This window comes from Micropterus dolomieu, linkage group LG04, assembly GCF_021292245.1.
Source record: "Micropterus dolomieu isolate WLL.071019.BEF.003 ecotype Adirondacks linkage group LG04, ASM2129224v1, whole genome shotgun sequence".
In the NCBI taxonomy this organism is placed as follows: domain Eukaryota; kingdom Metazoa; phylum Chordata; class Actinopteri; order Centrarchiformes; family Centrarchidae; genus Micropterus; species Micropterus dolomieu.
This window is the reverse complement of record NC_060153.1, coordinates 9,505,731-9,526,478: the sequence shown is the minus strand read 5'-3', so window position 1 is coordinate 9,526,478 and position 20,748 is coordinate 9,505,731. Positions and strand designations below refer to the sequence as shown.

Genomic DNA, 20,748 nt, shown 5'->3' with positions numbered 1-20,748 from the left:
CAGGCTCTCTGTCTGTTTCTCTCTCTTCTCTTCTTTTTCCCCTTGACTGGTCTGAAAGCACATAGGGAGCCTACGGCCACGCCATGGATCCCAGCGAGGCCTGCGGGAGTGAGAAGGAGAAGGAAAAAGAGAAGGAGAAAGTGATAAAGAGGAGGAACCGGCCTGTGTTTCTGCGTTATCTGGAGAGGAGAAGGACGGACACTATTGTGGCTGATGACTCGGCCAAAGGTGACATCAACCTGGGAACGCTCGTGAGGAGGAGTCAGTCAGACAAGACAGAATACAGCGCCAAACTTAAAGGTACACCAGCTATGACCTCCCCAGAGGTCAAAACTATGGCAACAATCTATACATACGTGAACCAAAATTTAGTCTGAAAGGCTCTCAAGTCTTTACATCTCAAAGTAGTTGGTGACACACTGACCAGGAGAACTTTTAGGTGAATAGATCCACTATAGATGGACTGTAAGAGTAGCTTAAATGGCTTGAGGGCAAATCTTCAACAAACACACACACACACACACACACACACACACACACTGTGCACTGCTCTAGCTCTGGGTACTGGGCACCTGTTGTGTTACTATGTGTTGAGCAGGAGATACTCCCACAGGGATGAAGCCACATATGCAAACTGTGCTCCAAACTCAGGCACAGAGGAGTGGCTTTAAAAGTGTTCCAGGCCAGCAAGTAAACAAGAATGATACACCAATGAAGTGGGAAGAAGGATTTTCAGATTATTTTTCAAGTTTAACAAAAACGTTTCAAGAGACGTAAGACATTTGGTCTTACAGTTTGGTTTACACTGATCGTAACATGCAAAACTTGTTATGTGTTTGACCCGGAAAGTAATAACTCGCTGAAAAGGAGAGTTGTGATAAAAAAAACAATGATTAATCCAGTTGTATGTTGCCTCATCTGCTGACATAGTCTTTTTACAGACTCGCATCCACATTTTAGAAAAACTGGCTTCACCTGTCCTTGGAGTGCAATCATTGACTGGGAATGCTGCACTTCAGGCAAAATGATTGACATCACTGTGTCGACGGGGGGGGTTACTATTTAAGATTAGCCAAAGTATGTTGGCTTTCCTGTGCCACTTGTTCAATGGGCTTCCTTTCCTGTGAACAAGTAACATCACATGCCAAAATGACTAGTGACACCTAAATTTTAAGTATAACCAGCTTTTCATTAGGTGTTGTACTGATAACACACACACACACGCACACACACACACTTGCCTTATCAGCAGCTGTTCTGTTTACTTAAACAGAGACACTCTCTACTCTTTGTACTTTATGTTTTCTTGACCAACCTACCATCACAGCAGGCAGGGTTGTCAAAGAACACTGGGGTTTTTTCGGTAAACCATTCACACACCCTTTTTAACATTATCCTCACACCTGAAAAGCAGTATTACATATTTACAGTGGCATTACCATTGCAAATATTGACAGAACAATGACTTCACCAAAAGAGGAAACATGTGAGCTGCTGCTTGACAGTCCGTTCTCAGCTGCTTGTCAGACAGGTTGGTCGAGTCACAGAACCATGGTAACGTGACATAAATATGTCTAATTATTTACAGTAACTAAATGTAAGAGTTCTGAGAATGATTTGCCAGCACAAAACTCACACAAAGGGGCACCAATAAACCAAATATTCCTTTGTATTTATCCACAAAGCATGCATTTAACAGGTTATTTTGATGTGGGTTTATATTGTTTGAGGACTGAAGTCTTTCACACTCTGTGCGTGAGTGTGTGTGACCTAGAGACTTTTTTGGCATTGAACAATTTGTGGGATTTTTTAAAAATTAGACAATGGTAACACTTACTTAATACTACTTATTAAGATAAATATCCTTTCAGTGAAACAAAATCCTTTACGCAACTATATTTAATAGCCATTTTCAGACTTTATTCAACAATTTATCCAAAGTATGTTCTCAGTATTCCCAGTGATAAAATCCCATTCTGCACTTTTCTGTGTCACAAAGTCTAACGTTCAATTTTTCTTGATGTTGATACATGATACAACATGCCTTGTATTCTGTTCTGGGGCTGTCTGCTCGAACCCTTTCAATGCACTGTGTAGTGAAAAGCCCTGTATCCACTTTCATGGGAGCTCCTGTGCCGGCAACCATACCTCACCAAACATAATGCTGGCAAAAGGATAAGTCAGCACAGTTTGACATCTGCTGCTGAGTCGTCATAGGCTTATAATACATTGGATTTTTTGTAACATTGTGAATGTGTAAGTGGGGAGGAATCTTTTCAAGGTTTGTTTTGAATGGCACAACTTTCACACAGAATTCAAAGTCCTTCTAAGAGAATCTTTGTCATTTCTCCTGTTATGAATTTGAACAGTGGCAACAAAAGATTGGAGTAAAAGGTGTTGATGTACGAAAAGAGCTGAAACCAGATTAAAAATAGAACAGGCTTCTGTCCAACGAGCCTCCAAATACCACATCTGATCTCTCATCAAAGGGGACTTTTCTCACGGGTGGAGGTTTTCAGTGATTCTTGGGTCTCTTTTCACACTAAAAAGCCCACATAGACACATGACACTTAATGATAGCGTTGAAACATGAGCGTGATACATAACATTTCCACTGTTTCTCTGATGCTCCTATAATGAAAAATGTTATTCCACAGTAAAATGATGGAAATATATTTAGCAGGGGTTTTTATTTAGCTTCATTAGACTCATACAGTGGATAACCATGTCTGTTTCTCGAAGTACTATCAGGCATTGATGAGTTAATTAACAACTGCTGAAGGAAAAGGCATATGACTGCAGTTTTGGTTTAATGATGAGCTGTACACACTGAGTTTACTAAATATGTTTTACTTATAAGGTAAGAGCCAAAGAAACTGAATTCAGAAGTAATCTTCTTCTTTATGAATTTCACCATTGCATTGCTATTCTTGTCATTCAGACAAGATGAAAACAAAAGTGGGGAGGAGGGTGTAGCGGCTTCAACTGAAACACAGTTACTGTACAAAAGGGGACTACATTTAAACCAGGTATTAAAAGGGGATCTGATTCAAGAAGGGTGGCAGGTTGGGGGGTTGGGAACACCTGTTCAATTGAACACAATAGTCCTTAAAATTAATATTACCTTTGTGAAGTTCACAATCCTCAGTTTTTGTTGAGATTATCCGTCAAGATTTTCAGAGTGGCGATGATTCACCTCTGCGGGTGAAGAAAAGTGTAACTGCATGCAGTGTTGCAAGCAGAATGTGATCAGATCTCTGCCAGAGTCAGCCACGTGTGAACACAATCTGTGCAGTGTTCGCATTCATGAGAAAGTTCTGCCCACTGGGCAGAAACACATGGCCCATTCTACTCAGTTTCACCAAAAGGCAGCTACTAGTTACTGTACCTTTCCTTTATGGACAACACTGTAGTGGCATTCACATCATCTGCAACTTGTCCTTCCTGTGGCCTCCAAAATGTCATGATAAGGAAATAGAGAACAAAGAACAATGTCCATACACCTGCCCTACTTGTTTTCTTTGACAGTGTAACTTTCTCACTTTATTACATCCTTTGCTTCATGTGCACAATATGAGATCCGGTCCAAACCCTATAAAGTAATGTGCACAAACAAATACCAGGTGTAAATATAAAAGGTGTGACTGGATTGCTAATACATAAAGTATTAATTTTGCAAATGATGCCTTGGGTGCAACTAAATATACTGTAATGAAGGTTGTGGTAATATTGTGTACATACACATTTTTATCTTTTTGTGCGTGTGTGTGCAAAATGAGCAAGCTGGGGCAATACATTTAGTTGTATGTGCATGTATTGCTATGTGAATCAGTGTCAGTGTGTGTGTGTTCTTGCAGGTGTGTGCCTGTATACTGGGATACAGAATTTTGTGCTACGCACTTGGATGTACATTTATCATTGAGAGCCCCCCCCCCCAACACACTCCCAGTCTGAGCAGATGAAATGCCTGAGCACGATGTAGCATTACATCAGCGGCACGATTAGTTCTGTAACCTGACACGGGCCTCGCAGCCTTCTGTCTCACTCCCTCCATCTCTCTCACTCTCTCTCTCTCCATCGCCCCCTCCAGAGAAGGAAGTGGTGTGTAGCGTTGATTAGGCAGCAAGGAAGCATCCCTCTTCCCTGAACAGACACTCCTGCATGCCATGCAAAGCAGAGAGCAGCCACAGACTGATTAGGCAGCAGAGCAATAAAAAAAGAGAAGTGAGCCTGACTGGCATGTTAAGTGAGGCCTTTTGGCGCTCGAGTCAAAATAATTAGATCACCGTGAAATACGGTGATCTAAATCGCTGCTAGGGCTTCAAGCGTGTATGTTAGAGGAGATATAGGTTTTTCCAACCATGCACAGCCCACAGGGCCACAATGTTTACCAGCATTTTAGAAAATGTGCCATTGATTACTTGAAATGCTGGCAAAAAGGTAATTTTTGGGGGGTAAATTGCAGATTTACAGCAAATGTAGGCACACTCAAATAATCTGTTTTCTATGCCCTTATGTGACCTGTATGACTCATTAGGCCAGATACTGTGACTGGCCGCGTAAAAGTAGGTGGGAAAAAATTACACCTAAACTTATTTTATAATAATTTCATACTTCGATCTTTTCTCAGAGAAAATGACACCACATGACCTGTCCACACCCCCCTCTCCAGCAATGGACCCAGAGGAGGTCCGGTTGAGGAAGATGAATCGCAGGGCAAAGGTCATTCAGGAGCTTGTGCAGACTGAAAAAGACTACCTCACAGACCTGGAGCTGTGCATCAGAGAGGTGGTCCAGCCTCTACGGAATTTGCAGGTAGATGCTTTTCAGGATCCCCGATGAAGTATCTTGCAGGCTAGTGTTTTTAACCCCACCAGTGTCTACACATGCAACAAAGGAAGTCAGTCATATTTTCAAATGGTACCATTTTATTAAAACAAAACTACTACAGCTATTACTTTAATGTTAGCCTAACCTGACCTTATTTCTAACATTAACACCAGCCATAACACTACGCTGATTCACACATTGTGTGAATCAGTTTAAACTTTAGAGATTTTTACAACAGATAATCAGGAATCAACATTGGACTATTCAGATTAATCAACAGGTGAGTGAATAAATGCCTGCTTATTTACACAGTGAAAAAAGATTCTGGTTTATTGTGTACTATGAGCATTTTTGATATTCTTTTGCATTGAAATCCATCATTTTATACTATAGTTTCCCTATCCTCTGTCAGGTTGTGGATGTAGACAGGTTGTTCACCAACATGGAGATACTGTGTGAGGTATCTGCAACACTTCTTCACAGAATGTATGAGGCCATGGCTGACCCTGATCTAGAAGCAGTTGTCATAGGTAATGCCACAATGACTCTCGCCTGATTTCATTATGTGTTGACTTTTACTGCTGTGGTTTATGTTGAACAAAGGATCTAATGTACTATTTCTATTCGAAGGAGAAGTATTCATCCAGGCGAAGGCAGCTTTAGAAGATGTATATAAGGTTTACTGTTACCATCATGATGACGCCAACATGGCACTCAAATCCTATGAGAAAGAAGAAGAAATAAAACAACATTTCAACACATGTGTATTAGCTCTAAAGTAAGTTTTTTTTTTCCAAATTAGTCATACCTTATAACTTCCCTGATATTCAAAGCATTATAATTTACTGTGTATAATCTTGGAAGTGACTGTGTTTCTTTGTCTTTGTAATTACAGGAAAATTTATGACCAAGAGTAAGCACCCTTTTGATTCCATATTAAATATACTGTCATATGTATATTTTTTTATATTTTCTTTTCTGAATATCTGTAGGTCATAACAGTTCATGTTGATCATTGTTTACTGTATGATCTACTCATCTGCACAGAGGGAAACCCAACTTACTGAACATGGGTTCGCTGCTCATTAAACCTGTGCAGAGGATCATGAAGTACCCGTTGCTGCTCAGAGAGCTGTGGCAGGCCACACCTGAAGACCACCCTGACTATCGGCCACTGCAGGAGGCATTCACTGCTGCCAAGATCATCAACGTAAACATCAATGAGTTCAAAAGACGCAAGGATATAGGTGAGATTTCATTTATACAGGCATATGTACGGGTATATTATCATTGATGTCTGTGAACTGTGAGCACAAAGCAGGCTCATTGTGAATTATCTCCCATGCTGTCCTGTTCATTCTCAGTTATGAAGTATAAGAGGTTGGAAGATGAAGGCACACTGAGGGGCAAACTACACAAGTTCAACATCCACTCTATCCGCAAGAAAGGAGACAGGTTTGCTGGCTATCTCAAGATCCTCACTGGAGTTGAATCCCAGGTAAAACATGGTGGACAAAAACAAACACAACACACAAAATTCCACTCTCACTGTAACTGTAATAAAAACGGAGCACACGGAATGAGGGTTATGAGGCTTGTGGAATCAACAGTTTTTTGCCAAAAGATAATGTCAAATTGATATACAAATTGCAACTTTTATGCAGTTAGTGGTGTAGAGGTGTAGAGTGTGAAACATATTAGTGTAGAAACATACATACATACAGAAGTGTAGAAATATATTATATAGTTAGAGTAACGTAAAGGAGTTTACAGCATTAGTATTTTGGCAATATATTTAAGCTCTTCTTTCCGCAGGTGAGAGATGAAGTATTCGACAGAGAGGAGAAGTTGTTCAGGAGTTTGGAGAAGGCAGTGAGGCAGCTGGTCAAGAATGTTCAATGTTACCTGCAGCACATTGAGGTGGGTACACATTCTTGTTTCCTACTACAAAATTAGTTTTAATGGTTGTATACTATACACTACTATATATATAATACTTTGTCAACTTTCCTTCTTTGATTTCTTGATGTCTTTTCTGCAGGAGATGGTGTCTGTAGCTGTTCAGAATGTCCAGGACATGGAGAACATCGTCAAGGATCCAAACAAAAATGGCAAAAACGGCTCATCGCACAACAATGGAAATGACCCCTATAAGCACTTTGTATGGTTTCTTTTATAGATTAGTTCTTAATTTACTTTACTGTTCAGCTTTTCTCTCTTCCCTGTCCTCGCTGAATCTTCTGTATTTCTGTCTGTCCTTGCTTTGCTGTCCTGTTCCTACATGACCTCCCATTCACCCTCCAACTGTGCGTCATTTGTCACTTTGCCCACAGCTGTCCATTATATTAATCCTTTTCCTCCATGCCTCTAACCTTCCTGCTAAATCCTTCTGTAACACTGCCACCTTCCCTTCTCTCTGTAGATTGCAGTGTTGCCAGTTCTGAGATAACTACACCTTTAAAAAAGTTTCTTTCTGTAACAGCTCTTCACTGCAGCAGTGCCTCAAACCAACATCTGTAATGAAATTTACAAAATAAGTGCAGAAGCAACCGTATGTGTACTCTAAGAAGAAAAGCAACAGACAGATTGCGCTATAATCAAAACATGCCAGCTGTAAGCTTTCAGGAAACAGAACATTTTCACCAAAGAAACAGTTATTTATGTATCGTGCTACATATTGTATGCTCCACACTATAATAGATGAAGTCTCTTATGTCTATTAAAGTCTTATTGTAAGCTAAACAATACCTCTCATTTGTCTGCATGCAGATCTGTTATTGTTCTGTATTCAAGATTAATGTAGAGGCATCCTTTGCTGTTTCCCCTTGGAGAAAACTGTTACAAATTAGAAACACTGCTGCATACAAAAGCACACTAATACTACCTGTTTACATGTGAAGAATTCATAATAGAGTACCTAAAATGTGTAGACTGATACTGGATATCTCTATTCATCTTCTGCCACCTCTTTGACTTCTTCCTCCAGAAAAACAGTATGGAGCGCTTGGTCCTCGCCCCACTCTCCTCCCTGCAAGGCATGTTCACAGCGCCACAGAAGCTCATCCAGAAGCGTTATGACAAATTGCTGGATTACTGCAGCCGCCTGGAGCGCTCCTCTTCTTCTTCATCCTCATCATCCACCACTTCTTCTTCTCCTTCGCTGGTGTCAGAAGACCCGTCTGGTCACGCCAGGCGGGACTATGAAGCTCTCAACGCCTTGCTAGTGGAGGAGTTGCAGAGGTACAACATGGCTGCCTATACTATCCTGACCAACTGTGTGCTTTATCTAGTGGCCCTGCTCAGAGGGATGATGGATAAAATACTACGTTGTTCTCCGTCCATACAGCAGATACCAGTAAGGATTCCACACATAAATCAAATTATTAGACACAATTTACTGAAACTAAAATGTTCTATGTTTGTCGTTTCAGGCTCCATTGTCAAACATTGCTGAAGTGCAGAACAGCATCATGGATGAGCTGAACAATTTGACTTTTGTCAAGGATAACGCACAGAAGTTAATGGAGCGAAAGGTCAGCTTCGAGAGACAACGTGACAAGAAAATAGCGGTAAGAAAGAGGAAATAATCTAGAATAGATTATTAGGTACACATCTAGAGACTAAAAAGTGCATTATAGCCCTCAAATGGCACTATTTAGATCCATCCTCACTTGTGTAAGCGTCTGTAAACATCTCATTGACTCCAGGTCAAAACACAAGTCCCACATGTTCCTCCGAGACTTTCAAAATGTCTTGAACCAATTCCAAGCCATAAATGAGCAGCTATAAGTCTTATCAAAGGCAGACACAGAGAACAGCTTTAGGCTGTGATTACCTGGGGCACTTCAATCAATCCCCTGAGACTCTGTATGTACATGTGTGTAGGTGTACACATGCATACACACCTGTACATATATGAGAGTGTGCTTGGACATGTGATGGATCTATTTGAAACTCTTTCCCCCAGGAGCTTAGTGATCACCAACATGTGCCCACACACCAGACCCACTTCAAATAAATACACCAACACTCCTTTGTGCTGTGCTGTCCTCCAGATTCCGGAGGTGCAGCATCAAACTGACGAAGAGCGCACCAGGCTGCTAGCAGAACACCCACCTAGCCGTCTGTATCAGCTGAAGAGGAAGTGTAATGGCTGCCAGGACCAGGACCTCAGCCTGCTGGAGGGAGAGCTGGTGGCCCTGCTGGAGGACACTGACCCATTAGGCAGCAGCAGCCGCTGGCTGGTTCACACCGGAGGCAAGTGGGTGTATGTGTGTGTGCATAAGGACAAAGACCTTCAGGGCAGAGACTGTAGCTCTTGGCGCATTCTAAGACATACAAGGTGAATAAAGTTATCACACTAGATCTGCAGGTATGGTCGGTATACGTCTCCTTAAATACGCATTCCTCTGTGAACACACCTGCATCGATTAGATGACTGAGGCTGTGTAGACACACCAAACTTTACTTTCTGACACAGACAAGTCATCACACAAGAATCAGCCTCGGGGGCTCCTGTGATGTCATGGTTGCCGGTACATCCTCTGGAGATGGTTGCCTCACAACAGGGCCAACTCCATAGCATGTCTCCATCTCCCCTCTACGTCTTGCAGAGGCACCTGAGATCCCAATGTCTTGTTTGGAACAAACCGCTGCACGTTGTAAGCAGTGTTACTTAGAGTACAAAGCCTCTCCCTATGGGTATTCGGAAACAAGGACAGAGAGATGCTGCTTGCGCGCCTCTCTATACTCGGCAATAACAAGTTCTTTTTTTATGAGCTCTAGGAAAAAAAAGTGTGTGTATGTTTCTTGGTATGAAGAACATTCTTCACAGACTTCTCTTTTCCTCCGGGATTACAAGCATTCCCAGGATGTTGTTGTTCATTCTTCTGTTGATATCAACACTATGAATATGCTTGCCTCATATTTACACATTCTTCAGTTCACTCATGGATGGATTGTTGTGTAAGCGATTTAGGACTGAGTATGCGAGTCTAGCTTATGCTTACAACCTTAGTTTATGACGTGGAGTCCCACATATTAAACACACATTTAATCCTCCAGAAATTATGCAAATTTATTTTCATGAGGCAGTTTTTTGATTAACAAAAGAAAATGTCTTATTATGTATAGATTGTCCTGTAATTACTTTGCTGTTAGACATTTAAAAAGTCAGGTAACCCAAATAAAATTATCTTATCACTGCATCTAGCCACAGAGATAGATTGGGGTTTTATTTGCCCAGGTTTTGTTGTCCACCTCTGAGATTTGTCTCCTTCCAAATAGGATGTGAATGGAATTTTGATTACAGTGCCTTAATAATTTGAAAAAACACATTCAAGACTCCCTAGTTACTATAGGATAATCCACAGACGTCACTGAGAACACTTGAGAACAATTCTACTGAAGAAATAGTTTGTATAAAAAAGGTTGACAGGCTGCTCTGTGGATTATCCAGAATAACTGGGACACTGTTAATGTCACTAGAAGAAAGTCAGTATTACTATTTATATTATTTTGTAATTAAACTCACTCAGAGGTCAGGCATCCTGACAAACTGTCCCTTTGTGCCACTGTTAGGTAAACAGGGCTACGTCTACTCCACATTCCTGAAGCAGTACAACCCTCTGAGGGACTCCCAGCGGGCAGGCCAGATAGTCAAAGAGCAGCAACAACAGCAGCAGCCGCCTGCCATGGTGGAAGACTTTGACGACCTCAGCCTGTTTGTGTCAGGCAGTGGCAGCAGCAGCCTGCGCAGCTTCAATCTCAACACAACTGACAGCAGCTCCACCCTCTCTGGACTACAGAGAGAGCCAGAGATCCCTGAAGACCTGGAGGACACACTGGACAAGGAGGCTCAGCAGGTGTGATGATTTTCAGAACTGGTGATGCATACAGGTGTTTTTATAAGGATACCGCAGTGTTAAGGGCTGGGAAGACAGGTAAAACAACTTGCCGAGGTCAGTTTGGTCTTCACCTTGAGACTGTTCTCAAGGTCAAGAAGATCAATGTCCTTTGAAAGTTTTTGCAGCAGAAAGACTATGCCAGCATGTGCAAGAGTGTGTGTACATACAAACACTTTTAAATGGACCAAGCACCATCAGGAATTTAGAAAAAAAATAAAGGCACAAAACTGACACACAGCAAACCACACACCACATAAACATCATAATTGCAGTAAAGGCCCAGTAAGCCAACTTTAACTGGGTTTCTAACAGCCCATAAGAGCCTCTTCACATATGAGACTCCACCTGAAATACATAAGGGTTCTTATTACAGAGGGTCACTCAAACTGAGGTGTGCCGTTTAATAAGACTGGATGAGCAGATATTCTGCCAGTGCTGCGGCATTCACTCGGTAGCTTTACAGTGTTTCTTTCTAGCTGGCACTGAAATAAAATGGGGTGAATGAGATTTCATGATGAGGCCACCACTCTGGATTCAACACTCCTGGACTTTGTCGTCCTTGTATGCCTCTGATCTTAATCATAACATGACACAGTTATTGGTCTTAAAATATAAAATGTTGACAGGGGTCAGTAGATTTTAACCAATGAAAATTAAGGCTGGTGGTAACAATCTGTCACAGAGTAAAGCTAATAAACAGTACCACCTTGTGGCCATAACAGGAGGATACACTTGGATATTATTTCATGTCAGTGCAAATTAAGACTTTCTATTTAGCTTTTTTTAAATTTTATTTTGTCATCTGCTCTAAAGTGTCTTTAGGTTTATTGACTCCCCCTCCACCAAAAACAAACAAACAAAAAACCCTGCTGTCAAAATGTCCACAAACATTAGAATAATGTTGTCCCTGATCTGACTTGTGTCTCCTTCCACAGTTCTATGCTGTGTATGCATTTCAAGCGCGCTGTGACCAGGAGCTGACCTTGCAGGAGTACCAGCATGTGCGCATCCTCCAGTTCTGTGACCTGGGAGGCAATACAGACTGGTGGTTAGCTGAAGCTAATGGACAGAGGGGATATGTCCCTGCCAACTACCTTGGCAGGATGTCCTATGCATAAATAGAGGCCCTATATTTATGCATAGGATTTCTGGAAAACCAAACCGTGACATTTTAACTGAAGTAGTCCTGACTGTAAAACATGTCATGGCTTTGTGAAAGTCAGAATTGCACTAGGTATCATTTGTTGTTATCATATGTCTCGTACCACAAGTGTTGACGTTGAACGATGTTACTTTGCCTTCAGAAGATCATAACAAGAGAGCTCACCAATGGGACTTGGCCAGGAATCTGTGATGCATATAAATGATGGTAGGAGAAGCAGGGCACTGTGCTGAGCACTTTTTGTACTTCAGTGTTGTTGACTTTATATTGATAATGAAGTGATTTATTCAGGAAGTAAATTTTATATAAATTATATGTGAACTAATTCACAGATGAAGTAAATGTTATATGTGAAATGATTAATGAAGAATATGTTTTATGTGAATGTGAAATGAAGACATGACTATGACCTTTATATTTTAATAATGATGTCACGATTAAACATGAGCCATTCTCAATTCGTCCTGCAGAATATAATGATTCACAATCAAGGACACCACATGGCACAAAGTTGATGCTACTGCCAATTTACAAGAGGAGATTTAATGATGTTTGTTGATAAAGAGTGAGAGTCACTGTCAATGGTTAGGTTTCTTAGGACAGAACGAGGCATACAGACTCCAGCAGCATTTACACAAAGTAAGATTCAAGTACTTGACTGGATGGTGTTACTCATGTACAGATTCTCTTGTATAACAAACATATTGCTCTGGCACTAATTCCAGGCGTTTACTTTCTACTCCCTCACACCTCCCTCTTGGTTTGTTCTCTCTACCTCTACTCATTTCTTCAGTTTCTTCTGTGCTGCTTTCTTCTTCACCAGCTGTAACCGTTTCATGGCGTTAAGCTGGGACTCTTGGGATGTTGGTGCTTTGTCCCCTGATGCAGCCTTTGACCCATTCCCATTGTTCCCGTTCCCTCCTCCATTACTGCCTCCGTTCCCTCCTGCACTCACCAGGGAGCCGCTGGGGGAACCGGCCCCTGAGGAGGCAGACCCTTTCCCCTGGCTTTCGCCGCTTGACGAACGGTTCAGTGGCTGCTTACCCAGAGTCAGGGGTGGAGGAGGTTTCAGAGGCACCTGGCTAGAGCCGTTTCCATTGCCGTTCCCAGGTATCTTTGCACCTGCAAGTCCTGACTTGGCTCCTGCTAGCCCAGACAGCCCGACAGGTTTCTGGCCAGAGGGAGTTGTCAAGGTCTTGTGGCTCCCACTTGGGCCTGAAGAACCTAGTTTTGAGCTGGTAGGAAGAGATGGGTTCGTCTTGGCGCCAAATGCAGCCCAGCCTGTAAGACCACTGCCTGAGGAGGAGGAGCTGCTGGTGGTGGGATTGGCTGATGTTGATGTGGATGCCTGAAATGATTAACAGTTAACGTTTCATTGTCATATCGTAATAACAAATTTTAAAGTTTTAAGACCTTAAAGGGTAAATTCTGTATTTTGCAACCTGGACCCTATTGTCCCATTGCGTTTGCGTGTCTGTGACTAACTGGAACAAACGCCACTGACAGGCTCAGACCGTTATCACAAGTTTCTGACAACATTATGAAAAGGATTCCTAAAGAGATGCCTTTTTTTTTAAAAGAGTAAGACTGTTTTATCGCAATCGCTATGTCACTCTCATTAAAGCCACAAGACTCCCTTCACACAAAACGTAAAAAATATACTCCCCTTCCCAGGAAACTAAACAAACATTCCCATTTGGCCTAATGTGAGAAAGCCAACGATGGTCGTTCAGACTTTGCCTCAGGTGTCTCCAAAAACCATAACGACAACATCCAAGAGCACTAACAAACCAAGCGATATCGATCATTGTGACAACTCTACAGTAGGTTAAATAGCTAAAAATACCTAACTTATACACCAGTATCTCTGGAGTTCTGGTTATATTTGATCATTTCAAAAATAAGATAAGTTTTTCTTATTATCTGAAACTAATTTACCACTTAAAGGTATGAGGGTTAATCCAACTTTAGATGCATATCACATTTGTGGAACCTTCAGTGCATTACCTGATTTCATTGACGTAATAATTTTGCTTCGGTATACCCGCCTCTTCTATAACCACCATAAAAAGGGACTCAACCTTTATGCTTTCAAACAAAATGTGCCGCATTCAAACCAACCACGAATTTTCTCCTCTCGGCGCTTTCCTCGCGTGAGTGTTCACACACAACGCGAGAAGGCAATTTTAACGCGAAAACGTGAATAAACACAAGTCGCCATTACTACAGCTGTATGAACCTAAAGTAAATATTTTGCTGTGATTAAATAGCAATAGACGGATTAAACTGATGCCGAAATAACTACAACATGATGCAGATTTGTTAAACATATGAATTCATACTTTGTCAGGTCTGTCAATGGGGTTTGGATCGATCAGGGCTTTTCTATGCTAACTTGGTCACAGTAAAGTACAATGATAGCTGGAATAAAGTTACAGACACATGTTTTCTGAACTCACCAGGTAGCTCAACCTCCTCGCTTTCTTCTCTCCAAGTAATGTCCAGTTTTTATATAACTATGAAGTCGTAGTCCGACAGAGCTAACAACGCTAACAACACCACTGGAACCGGATGTGCACGGAAGCAAGCTGCTGAGAAGCTCCAGTGAAGATAAATCAACGTTGTAATCCCAAAAACTAAAGTAAAAAGCCAATTTAATAAAAGCAGTTTACTCCGAGCTCCTCCCACAAGTAAACGGCGTAGTTGTTAGAGCCTTCCAGTCCGACTACGGGTGTTTATTTGTCCAAAGGTTGCAGCGCTGCTCCCTGCTCCTCTCCCCCAAGTTTAGCAGCTCTCAGCCGGCCAGCAGATTTTCTATCCCCCGCTCTGCTTGGCCCTCTCCACACGACTCTGAAGCCGTCGATGACGTACGGACAATCTCAACACTGATAGGCTATCGTGACTCAGCTTCATGCGACTTTCTCGTTGAAAATATTCGCCGGCCCCGCCCCCTTTGCGCCGCCCAACAGGAAATCGCGGCTCTATGCGTCTTTGCATTGAATTTGTATGTAAACTAACCGCCCCAAACGCTCGCTTCGCTTTTGGTCTGAAAGCACCATTAGCTTGTGAATATGCCATTAAACAACAAAAGAAACACATAAATCCCAGTGGATAACACACTATGAGAGTGTAGCACAGTCCGATCCAGCAGATATCACTACTTAGTAGAGGCCAAAAATGACTCATTACAAGACCATAAGTGTATTAATCCACTGAAAATTAATCCCCAAAATGTACCATTTACTCCTGTTTGAGTAATGTCTGCTAAAAAGCTATATTACTTTGCAATTTTTAGGAAATCACTAAATCTTTTTATAAAAATGTAACTATATATTTCTGACCTGTTTTCACACAGTGCCAAAGACAAGGTAGGGAAGTCAGAAAGTATTGAGAGGCGGGCTGTTGGGACTGTTACAATAACAATAACACCAGCCTCATCCTTTATACATATCTTCAGATCACTGTGCAGTAGAGCAAATACATATTTATTAAGATATGTCAATCAGCAGATGAACCTGTAAGCTAGACAATGCCTCAACTTGCTTACTTGAGCAATTCTTTTACTGAAAACTGAGAGGGAAAAAAAAGGGGGGGGAGGCACTCCCGCTCTGACTTGAATTAACATAATCAAAATCACGACTACGAGGCAACATGTTTGCTGTTAAAATGACTTTACGGTGAACTCCAATAAGTAAAAGTACTCTGAAAAGTTTTAAACCCATTCCATCTGGAGAAATAATACCGTACTGGAACCTATCTAAGCAGCAAGTGTTCGTGGAGTGATCCTTAAAAGTAAATCTTTCTGCTCACTTTCCTCTGCAGGGATTGAGGTAGACTGCCTTTTAAGGCAGACTACATGACTTTCAGCATCTGCAAATCGCCCTGCTGTTCACACTACACAACTGTCTTGTGACCAGGATCTTGATGTCATTGTGGTGTTCACACTACGTGACTGATCGGCGACATAGGGTCACACACTACACAAGCTGACAGCTGCTCTGTCACCCGACGCAGGTCTCCAAACTACGTTTTGTCAAGAAAACATGTGAAATGTGAAACGGGAAATGATGCGAACCTACACATGAAACAGCTGTTGTTTGTTATTATGAAGCTAGCAATTATACATACAAACAATATGGGTGAACGAATGGATTAGCACACGCAAGTAGCAGGGATTGTCTGTGCTACAGAGAGAGCTGGAGGTGAGTAAAAAGTGTTTTGCGGTGAAAAAGTAGCTGCCTGCTCTCATTGGCTGGATGTGGATATCAAGTCGGCCGACTCCTCCAGATATTTGGCATGCTAGATATCTGGCTGGCATCTGAGATGTGTCAGAAATGTGTCGGGGAACCGTTTTGATGCGTCATTGAGTAGTTCACACATAACGACTGGCGGTAGCCGATCGATCGAACATTTACCCCCGATCACAGCCCGATGGGCTTACAATAGTGTGAACTAGGCTTTAGAGGCACGCTCACATGCTACCAGTAATAATTCAGGGACACAGAATCCTGGTTTATGCTTGACTTCAGTTTGACACAGGAGCACATATTATTGTGGATTAAAAAAAGGTTGGAAAAACGCTTCTTTAGGATTGAGCTATTTGGGAAATCAACTCCCCCTATAAATGATACCTGGCACACAGCCGTAATTAGTAAACACATACCTTCACTTCTGTTCTTTTGAAGGCTTGGAAGGTGCTGGCTGTGTCAGGCTTGGCTTTAAGCTCTGCCTTTTTCACCAGTGTGTCTTTTACAACAGGCGCAGATGATGCAGATGCTGGGGATGGCTTCTGTGGAGGTTTCTGGGCCTAGTGGTTCAAACAAATATCGTTTTAGACAGAAACAATATTAATAAAGAAACTATAACACTGATCAGTCACATACTCAAAGATGACGCACAAAAAACAAACAAACGCTGGAATATAATTTATTTTCCTCACCATACGTTTCATTTGCCTGGTGCAACGCGCACAATACCACACAAGCCGTGGATCATTTACTTCTTTGTCTGTCACTTGGGGCTTGTGACAGTCCTGGTGGTAGAGATTATGGCACTCCTGGCACTCAACCAACTGGTTTCCCATGGACACTGTCATTTGTCTTAGACAAAGAAAAACACACAACAGCAATGTCAACATTATAATGGTAAAAACCCTTTCCATGCTCAATGATTAAGTAGAATTAATATTAATAATGACAGTGGAATGCAAACAAAAATCCTGGACTATTGAGATGAGAAAAACTACATTTATTGTATTTGCTAATAATTCAGATGTACCTGCAGACCACACAAGCCAGGCCCATTTCCATGGCAAAGTCATCAGCATTGGTCTCATCATAGTCATTTATGTTTGGCAGAAGATCTTTGCTCGTCTGAACGGTAATTGGTGAAGAACGATTCTCCTGTTTATCCAAACGAGGCTTTTTCGGAGGGTCCACCTCACCCAAGTCAACCCTGACCTGTTTGTCAGTAAGAAAGAAAGAGGTACGTTTAGACAATGTGGGATGATGATGTATTGCCATAAGGACCAACGCTGTCAAACTGTAGCCACCTTATTCATTATACTGTCCTATATGGAGGGATGCATGTGTTGCCCTTTAAAAAAGGAAGACTCTGGACTCAATTCTGACCTGAACTGGGGTCTGCTTAGGCTTTCTTGCCTGAGAATGCATGCTGTAGGTTTAAAAGAAACTTGAAAAGCAAAACATATAAAAGCCTAGCATTTTTCTTTCAGCCGTCCAGGCTATCAATCCAAAATGTTGCAACAGTCTAAGATATACACACATGTAGTTTTACTTTTGATCATGACTTTCACAATTTATCCTGTGCTACTTCACAAAGGAACGTGTGTTCACAGGCAGATGAACAGGACTGGAACATAGCTGACAAAAGAAAAAACAAATGAATGGTTAAGGTAGCCTCAAAAATATGGTTTTATTTTGGAGGGTAATTTATTTCCTATAGGAAGATATTGGATAATTGACTCAACTTTGCATGTACGGTAAGAGTGTCAAAAATGGTCAGAGTTCTGCTTTAAGATCTTTTTGAGCATGAGACTAAATTTATTCTGATTGAAAATGTGTCCCATACCTTCTCAGAGAGTCTCTTCTCTCCCTCTTTCTTGCTCTTTTCCGAGCTGGATTTGCTACTGCCACTGCTGCTGCTGGAGGATGAGGAACTTGAGGAGGACTTGGAGTCCTGTTTACTTAGGCTCAGTTTTGACACAGACCCTTTGGACACCTCTATATCCTGAGGATACAATGATACAGTAATACAGAATATATAGCATTTAGTTGTTATTATATACCAATGCAACTAAAGAGAACAATAACATGGTACAGTGTAAATATATAGACTCAGGCTGTATTATGTTAAGAACTCCTTACTTTTTGTAATGAACGGTAGGATGAGTCACTTCCTCTTGAAAGCGACTCATCTAGTAAAGCTTTGAGTTTCTCAGCTGAGTCTTTACTCTTGGAGTGCAGGTAACTCAGTCCCTTCAGGAAGATGGGATCCAACTCCAGACTGACAGGTCCAGCCATGGCTTAAACTGTGAATCATGAAATAATGTGAGCTTTTCAGGCTTTGGTTACAACTTCATCAAATACCACTGCTACGGTCAAGTTAAGTCAAAGCAGAAACAGAAACAAACAGGCGAAAGCAAACCCCCTGAAGGGAGGGCAAGACACTATAAAGCGTTCACTCCGATGCGTAGTTTGACATCAACGTGCCCTAAAATTAGATTTTATTTCCTAGTGGGAATTTTATTTTTGTAGTTGGGATGGTCATCACTGACCTACGCATATGGGTTGAGCCCCAAATGTCCGGATTCCGTCTGCTGGGGTTTTTATATAAAGAAATGCGTACGCTAACGTTGAGTTAATTTGGTGCTCTGTAAGGTTTAGTCCGGACCAGAAACTCAGAGCACTGTGATAGCCGTACACCGTAGCTAAAGTTACCTTCCCCGACAGCTGTCAGTTAATGTTACAACACCAAATTCACAGATTATTATTTTCAGATGTCTAACATTACCTCACACTCTGCTTCTGCTGAAAGACTGCCCCTTACACTGGTGTTTTCGTTTAGATGAACAACTAACGTCTGAACAACACTTCCTACAAAAGAAGCAGACAGCCGGGGCGGACGCTTTCCCTTCGTTTTACAATACGTGCAACGGTCAAATGTGTCCAGAAACTACACGCGCGGAACCTTTTGTGGAAACTATTTTTTTTTCTTTTTCAAAGATATTACAGAACTTTACGCTCTGCATTTCTTATATAATTATATGCGTCACGTATAAGTATTTGGTTAATGTAGAAGTTTAATATAAATGTGCATTGGTATTGATTCGTAAGTTTCGACAGCAGACAGCTGATGGCGCTGTGGAACTAGCCTAGCTTTAGCACACGGAAAGAAGAAGCAGCACAGCGTGAGGAAGCGTGTACCATAACAACGTGGTTGTACTGAAATTACCGGTGTATATGTCCACATTACTAACGCTGTTGTGAGTATTTATTAACGTCATTTTATGCGCCGGATCCGAAATGGTATTTCAGATATCACGTTCTTGCTGCCATACTTGATAAGACACCTGGACACATTTCCATAGCTTGTTAACGTCCCTTTGTTTTACTCCACAGTAACGTTACTATTTAATATGACGCACACAGAGGCAAAGCAACAGCATCCCTCCCTCTATCTAGAAGTGTGTTCCCCAAACGAGGAGCCGCGTCTTCCGGTGCACACCTCCATCGCCCTGTTTCTGCTGTCCTACTGCGAGTGCACGTCTTTCAAAGTTTTTCTGGTGTTCACTAAACCTGCCAGCACCCATTCACTGAAGAGCCAGCTAGCAGGGTCTCTGGATGTGTCTGACATTCAGTTGGAAGATCTGCCCCACTTGGTGAGGGGCTGCCGTCTCCCTGCTGCTCTGGATGAGACTGGGAAGCTCTGCAGGGCAGGGCTGGCGGTGGTCCTGAGACACATCATCAGCAAGACCTTAGAGGCGGACCCTTCTAGGAATGATGTGTTGGCACTGCTAGGTTTCAAGAAGACCTGTCTGAAGGCCTGTGCTGAGGTTAGTGGCAAGCAGGGGGCACGCATGACCAAAGTACAAAGAAGAAAAGAAGTGCATGGAGAAGACCGCTTTAGAGTGTCGAAACTTCAACAACACTGGCAGTATCAAGACCAAGTTTATTGTGAGACCTATGCATTTCGTCTTGTGGCATTGTCTCATGAGTTTTGACCCTTTAACTGGAGTCAGTATCATAACAGCATCACTGCTGTGAATCCAGATTGTAAACCTATTGATTTACAGTACAGTATGCATGAACATGTTTCTCGTCCAAAGACAGTGTCCAAGATGTGATAGGATACTATCTATACTGATTTAGCATACATAGTGGAATAATGTCAAATTGTGTTAGTGTCAGCCAATCACATTGTTATGCAGTATGCAGTAACTAAAATTAAGGTTCCATAATTTCCTAGAAAGAAGCTGATACACTGTAAATTCATCTGAATGTTTCTGAAAAGGACTGGAATTTAATAATCAGAGAAATAATAATTCATAATTGATTCTAATTAATTGCTAGTTAACCTGGTCTTTTAGTCGGAGCACAGCAGGTCAGCTGAACATGCAAACATGTAAAACTTGTCTACAGGCAACCATGCAATTCACCATTTATAATAATAATAATAAATGAATGAATTCATATTTAGTTGTGTTTCAATAGAACATCGAACAGTACTCAAAACAATTGCCTCACAACTTTGTCTCAGTTATTCCTAACATTGGGTACCAAATTACATAACTTCCTAGGAGATTATTAGTAAATTTACAAACCTTTACAG

At 41.6% G+C, this 20,748-nt stretch overlaps 3 protein-coding genes across 13 annotated transcripts in view; 2 read left to right on the top strand and 1 right to left on the bottom strand.

The window, feature by feature from the left end:
- arhgef38 (Rho guanine nucleotide exchange factor (GEF) 38) lies at positions 1-12,356 on the top strand. 3 transcript variants are annotated; one of them, XM_046047175.1, is made up of 14 exons: positions 1-300; positions 4,631-4,815; positions 5,243-5,360; positions 5,461-5,608; positions 5,726-5,743; positions 5,878-6,077; positions 6,195-6,328; positions 6,646-6,750; positions 6,872-6,991; positions 7,817-8,185; positions 8,262-8,399; positions 8,886-9,087; positions 10,411-10,694; positions 11,672-12,356. In XM_046047175.1, the coding sequence occupies exons 1-14, from the start codon at positions 84-86 to the stop codon at positions 11,852-11,854; spliced, it is 2,421 nt and encodes an 806-aa protein (XP_045903131.1). In that variant the 5' UTR covers positions 1-83; the 3' UTR covers positions 11,855-12,356. The 3 variants fall into 3 exon arrangements, with proteins under 3 accessions (XP_045903131.1, XP_045903134.1, XP_045903133.1); XM_046047177.1 differs by lacking the exons at positions 1-300; positions 4,631-4,815; positions 5,243-5,360; positions 5,461-5,608 and having other exon boundaries at positions 5,930-6,077; XM_046047178.1 differs by lacking the exons at positions 5,726-5,743; positions 5,878-6,077; positions 6,195-6,328; ... (5 more) ...; positions 10,411-10,694; positions 11,672-12,356 and having other exon boundaries at positions 5,461-5,612.
- Positions 12,305-19,870, bottom strand: ints12 (integrator complex subunit 12). Of its 6 annotated transcripts, none has more exons than XM_046047186.1 (7): positions 19,726-19,870; positions 18,285-18,448; positions 17,989-18,147; positions 17,176-17,357; positions 16,838-16,997; positions 16,562-16,705; positions 12,305-13,246 (listed from the first exon to the last, which is right to left on the bottom strand). In XM_046047186.1, exons 2-7 carry the CDS (start codon positions 18,438-18,440, stop codon positions 12,680-12,682), a joined length of 1,368 nt encoding a protein of 455 aa, XP_045903142.1. In that variant the 5' UTR covers positions 18,441-18,448; positions 19,726-19,870; the 3' UTR covers positions 12,305-12,679. The 6 variants fall into 6 exon arrangements, with proteins under 6 accessions (XP_045903142.1, XP_045903140.1, XP_045903139.1 ...); XM_046047184.1 differs by having other exon boundaries at positions 19,716-19,848; XM_046047183.1 differs by having other exon boundaries at positions 19,645-19,836.
- gstcd (glutathione S-transferase, C-terminal domain containing) overlaps positions 19,092-20,748 on the top strand; it is a 55,042-nt gene continuing 53,385 nt past the window's right edge. For 3 of the 4 annotated variants that reach the window (XR_006824769.1, XR_006824768.1, XM_046047179.1), the window contains exons 1-2: positions 19,093-19,402; positions 19,539-19,972. Coding sequence is in view for 2 of the 4 variants with exons in the window: in XM_046047179.1 (XP_045903135.1) it covers positions 19,556-19,972 (417 nt within the window). In the remaining 2 variants the exon portion in view is untranslated. Of the gene's footprint in view, positions 19,973-20,748 lie in introns of all 4 variants that reach the window. The other variant, XM_046047180.1, reaches the window with a different exon arrangement.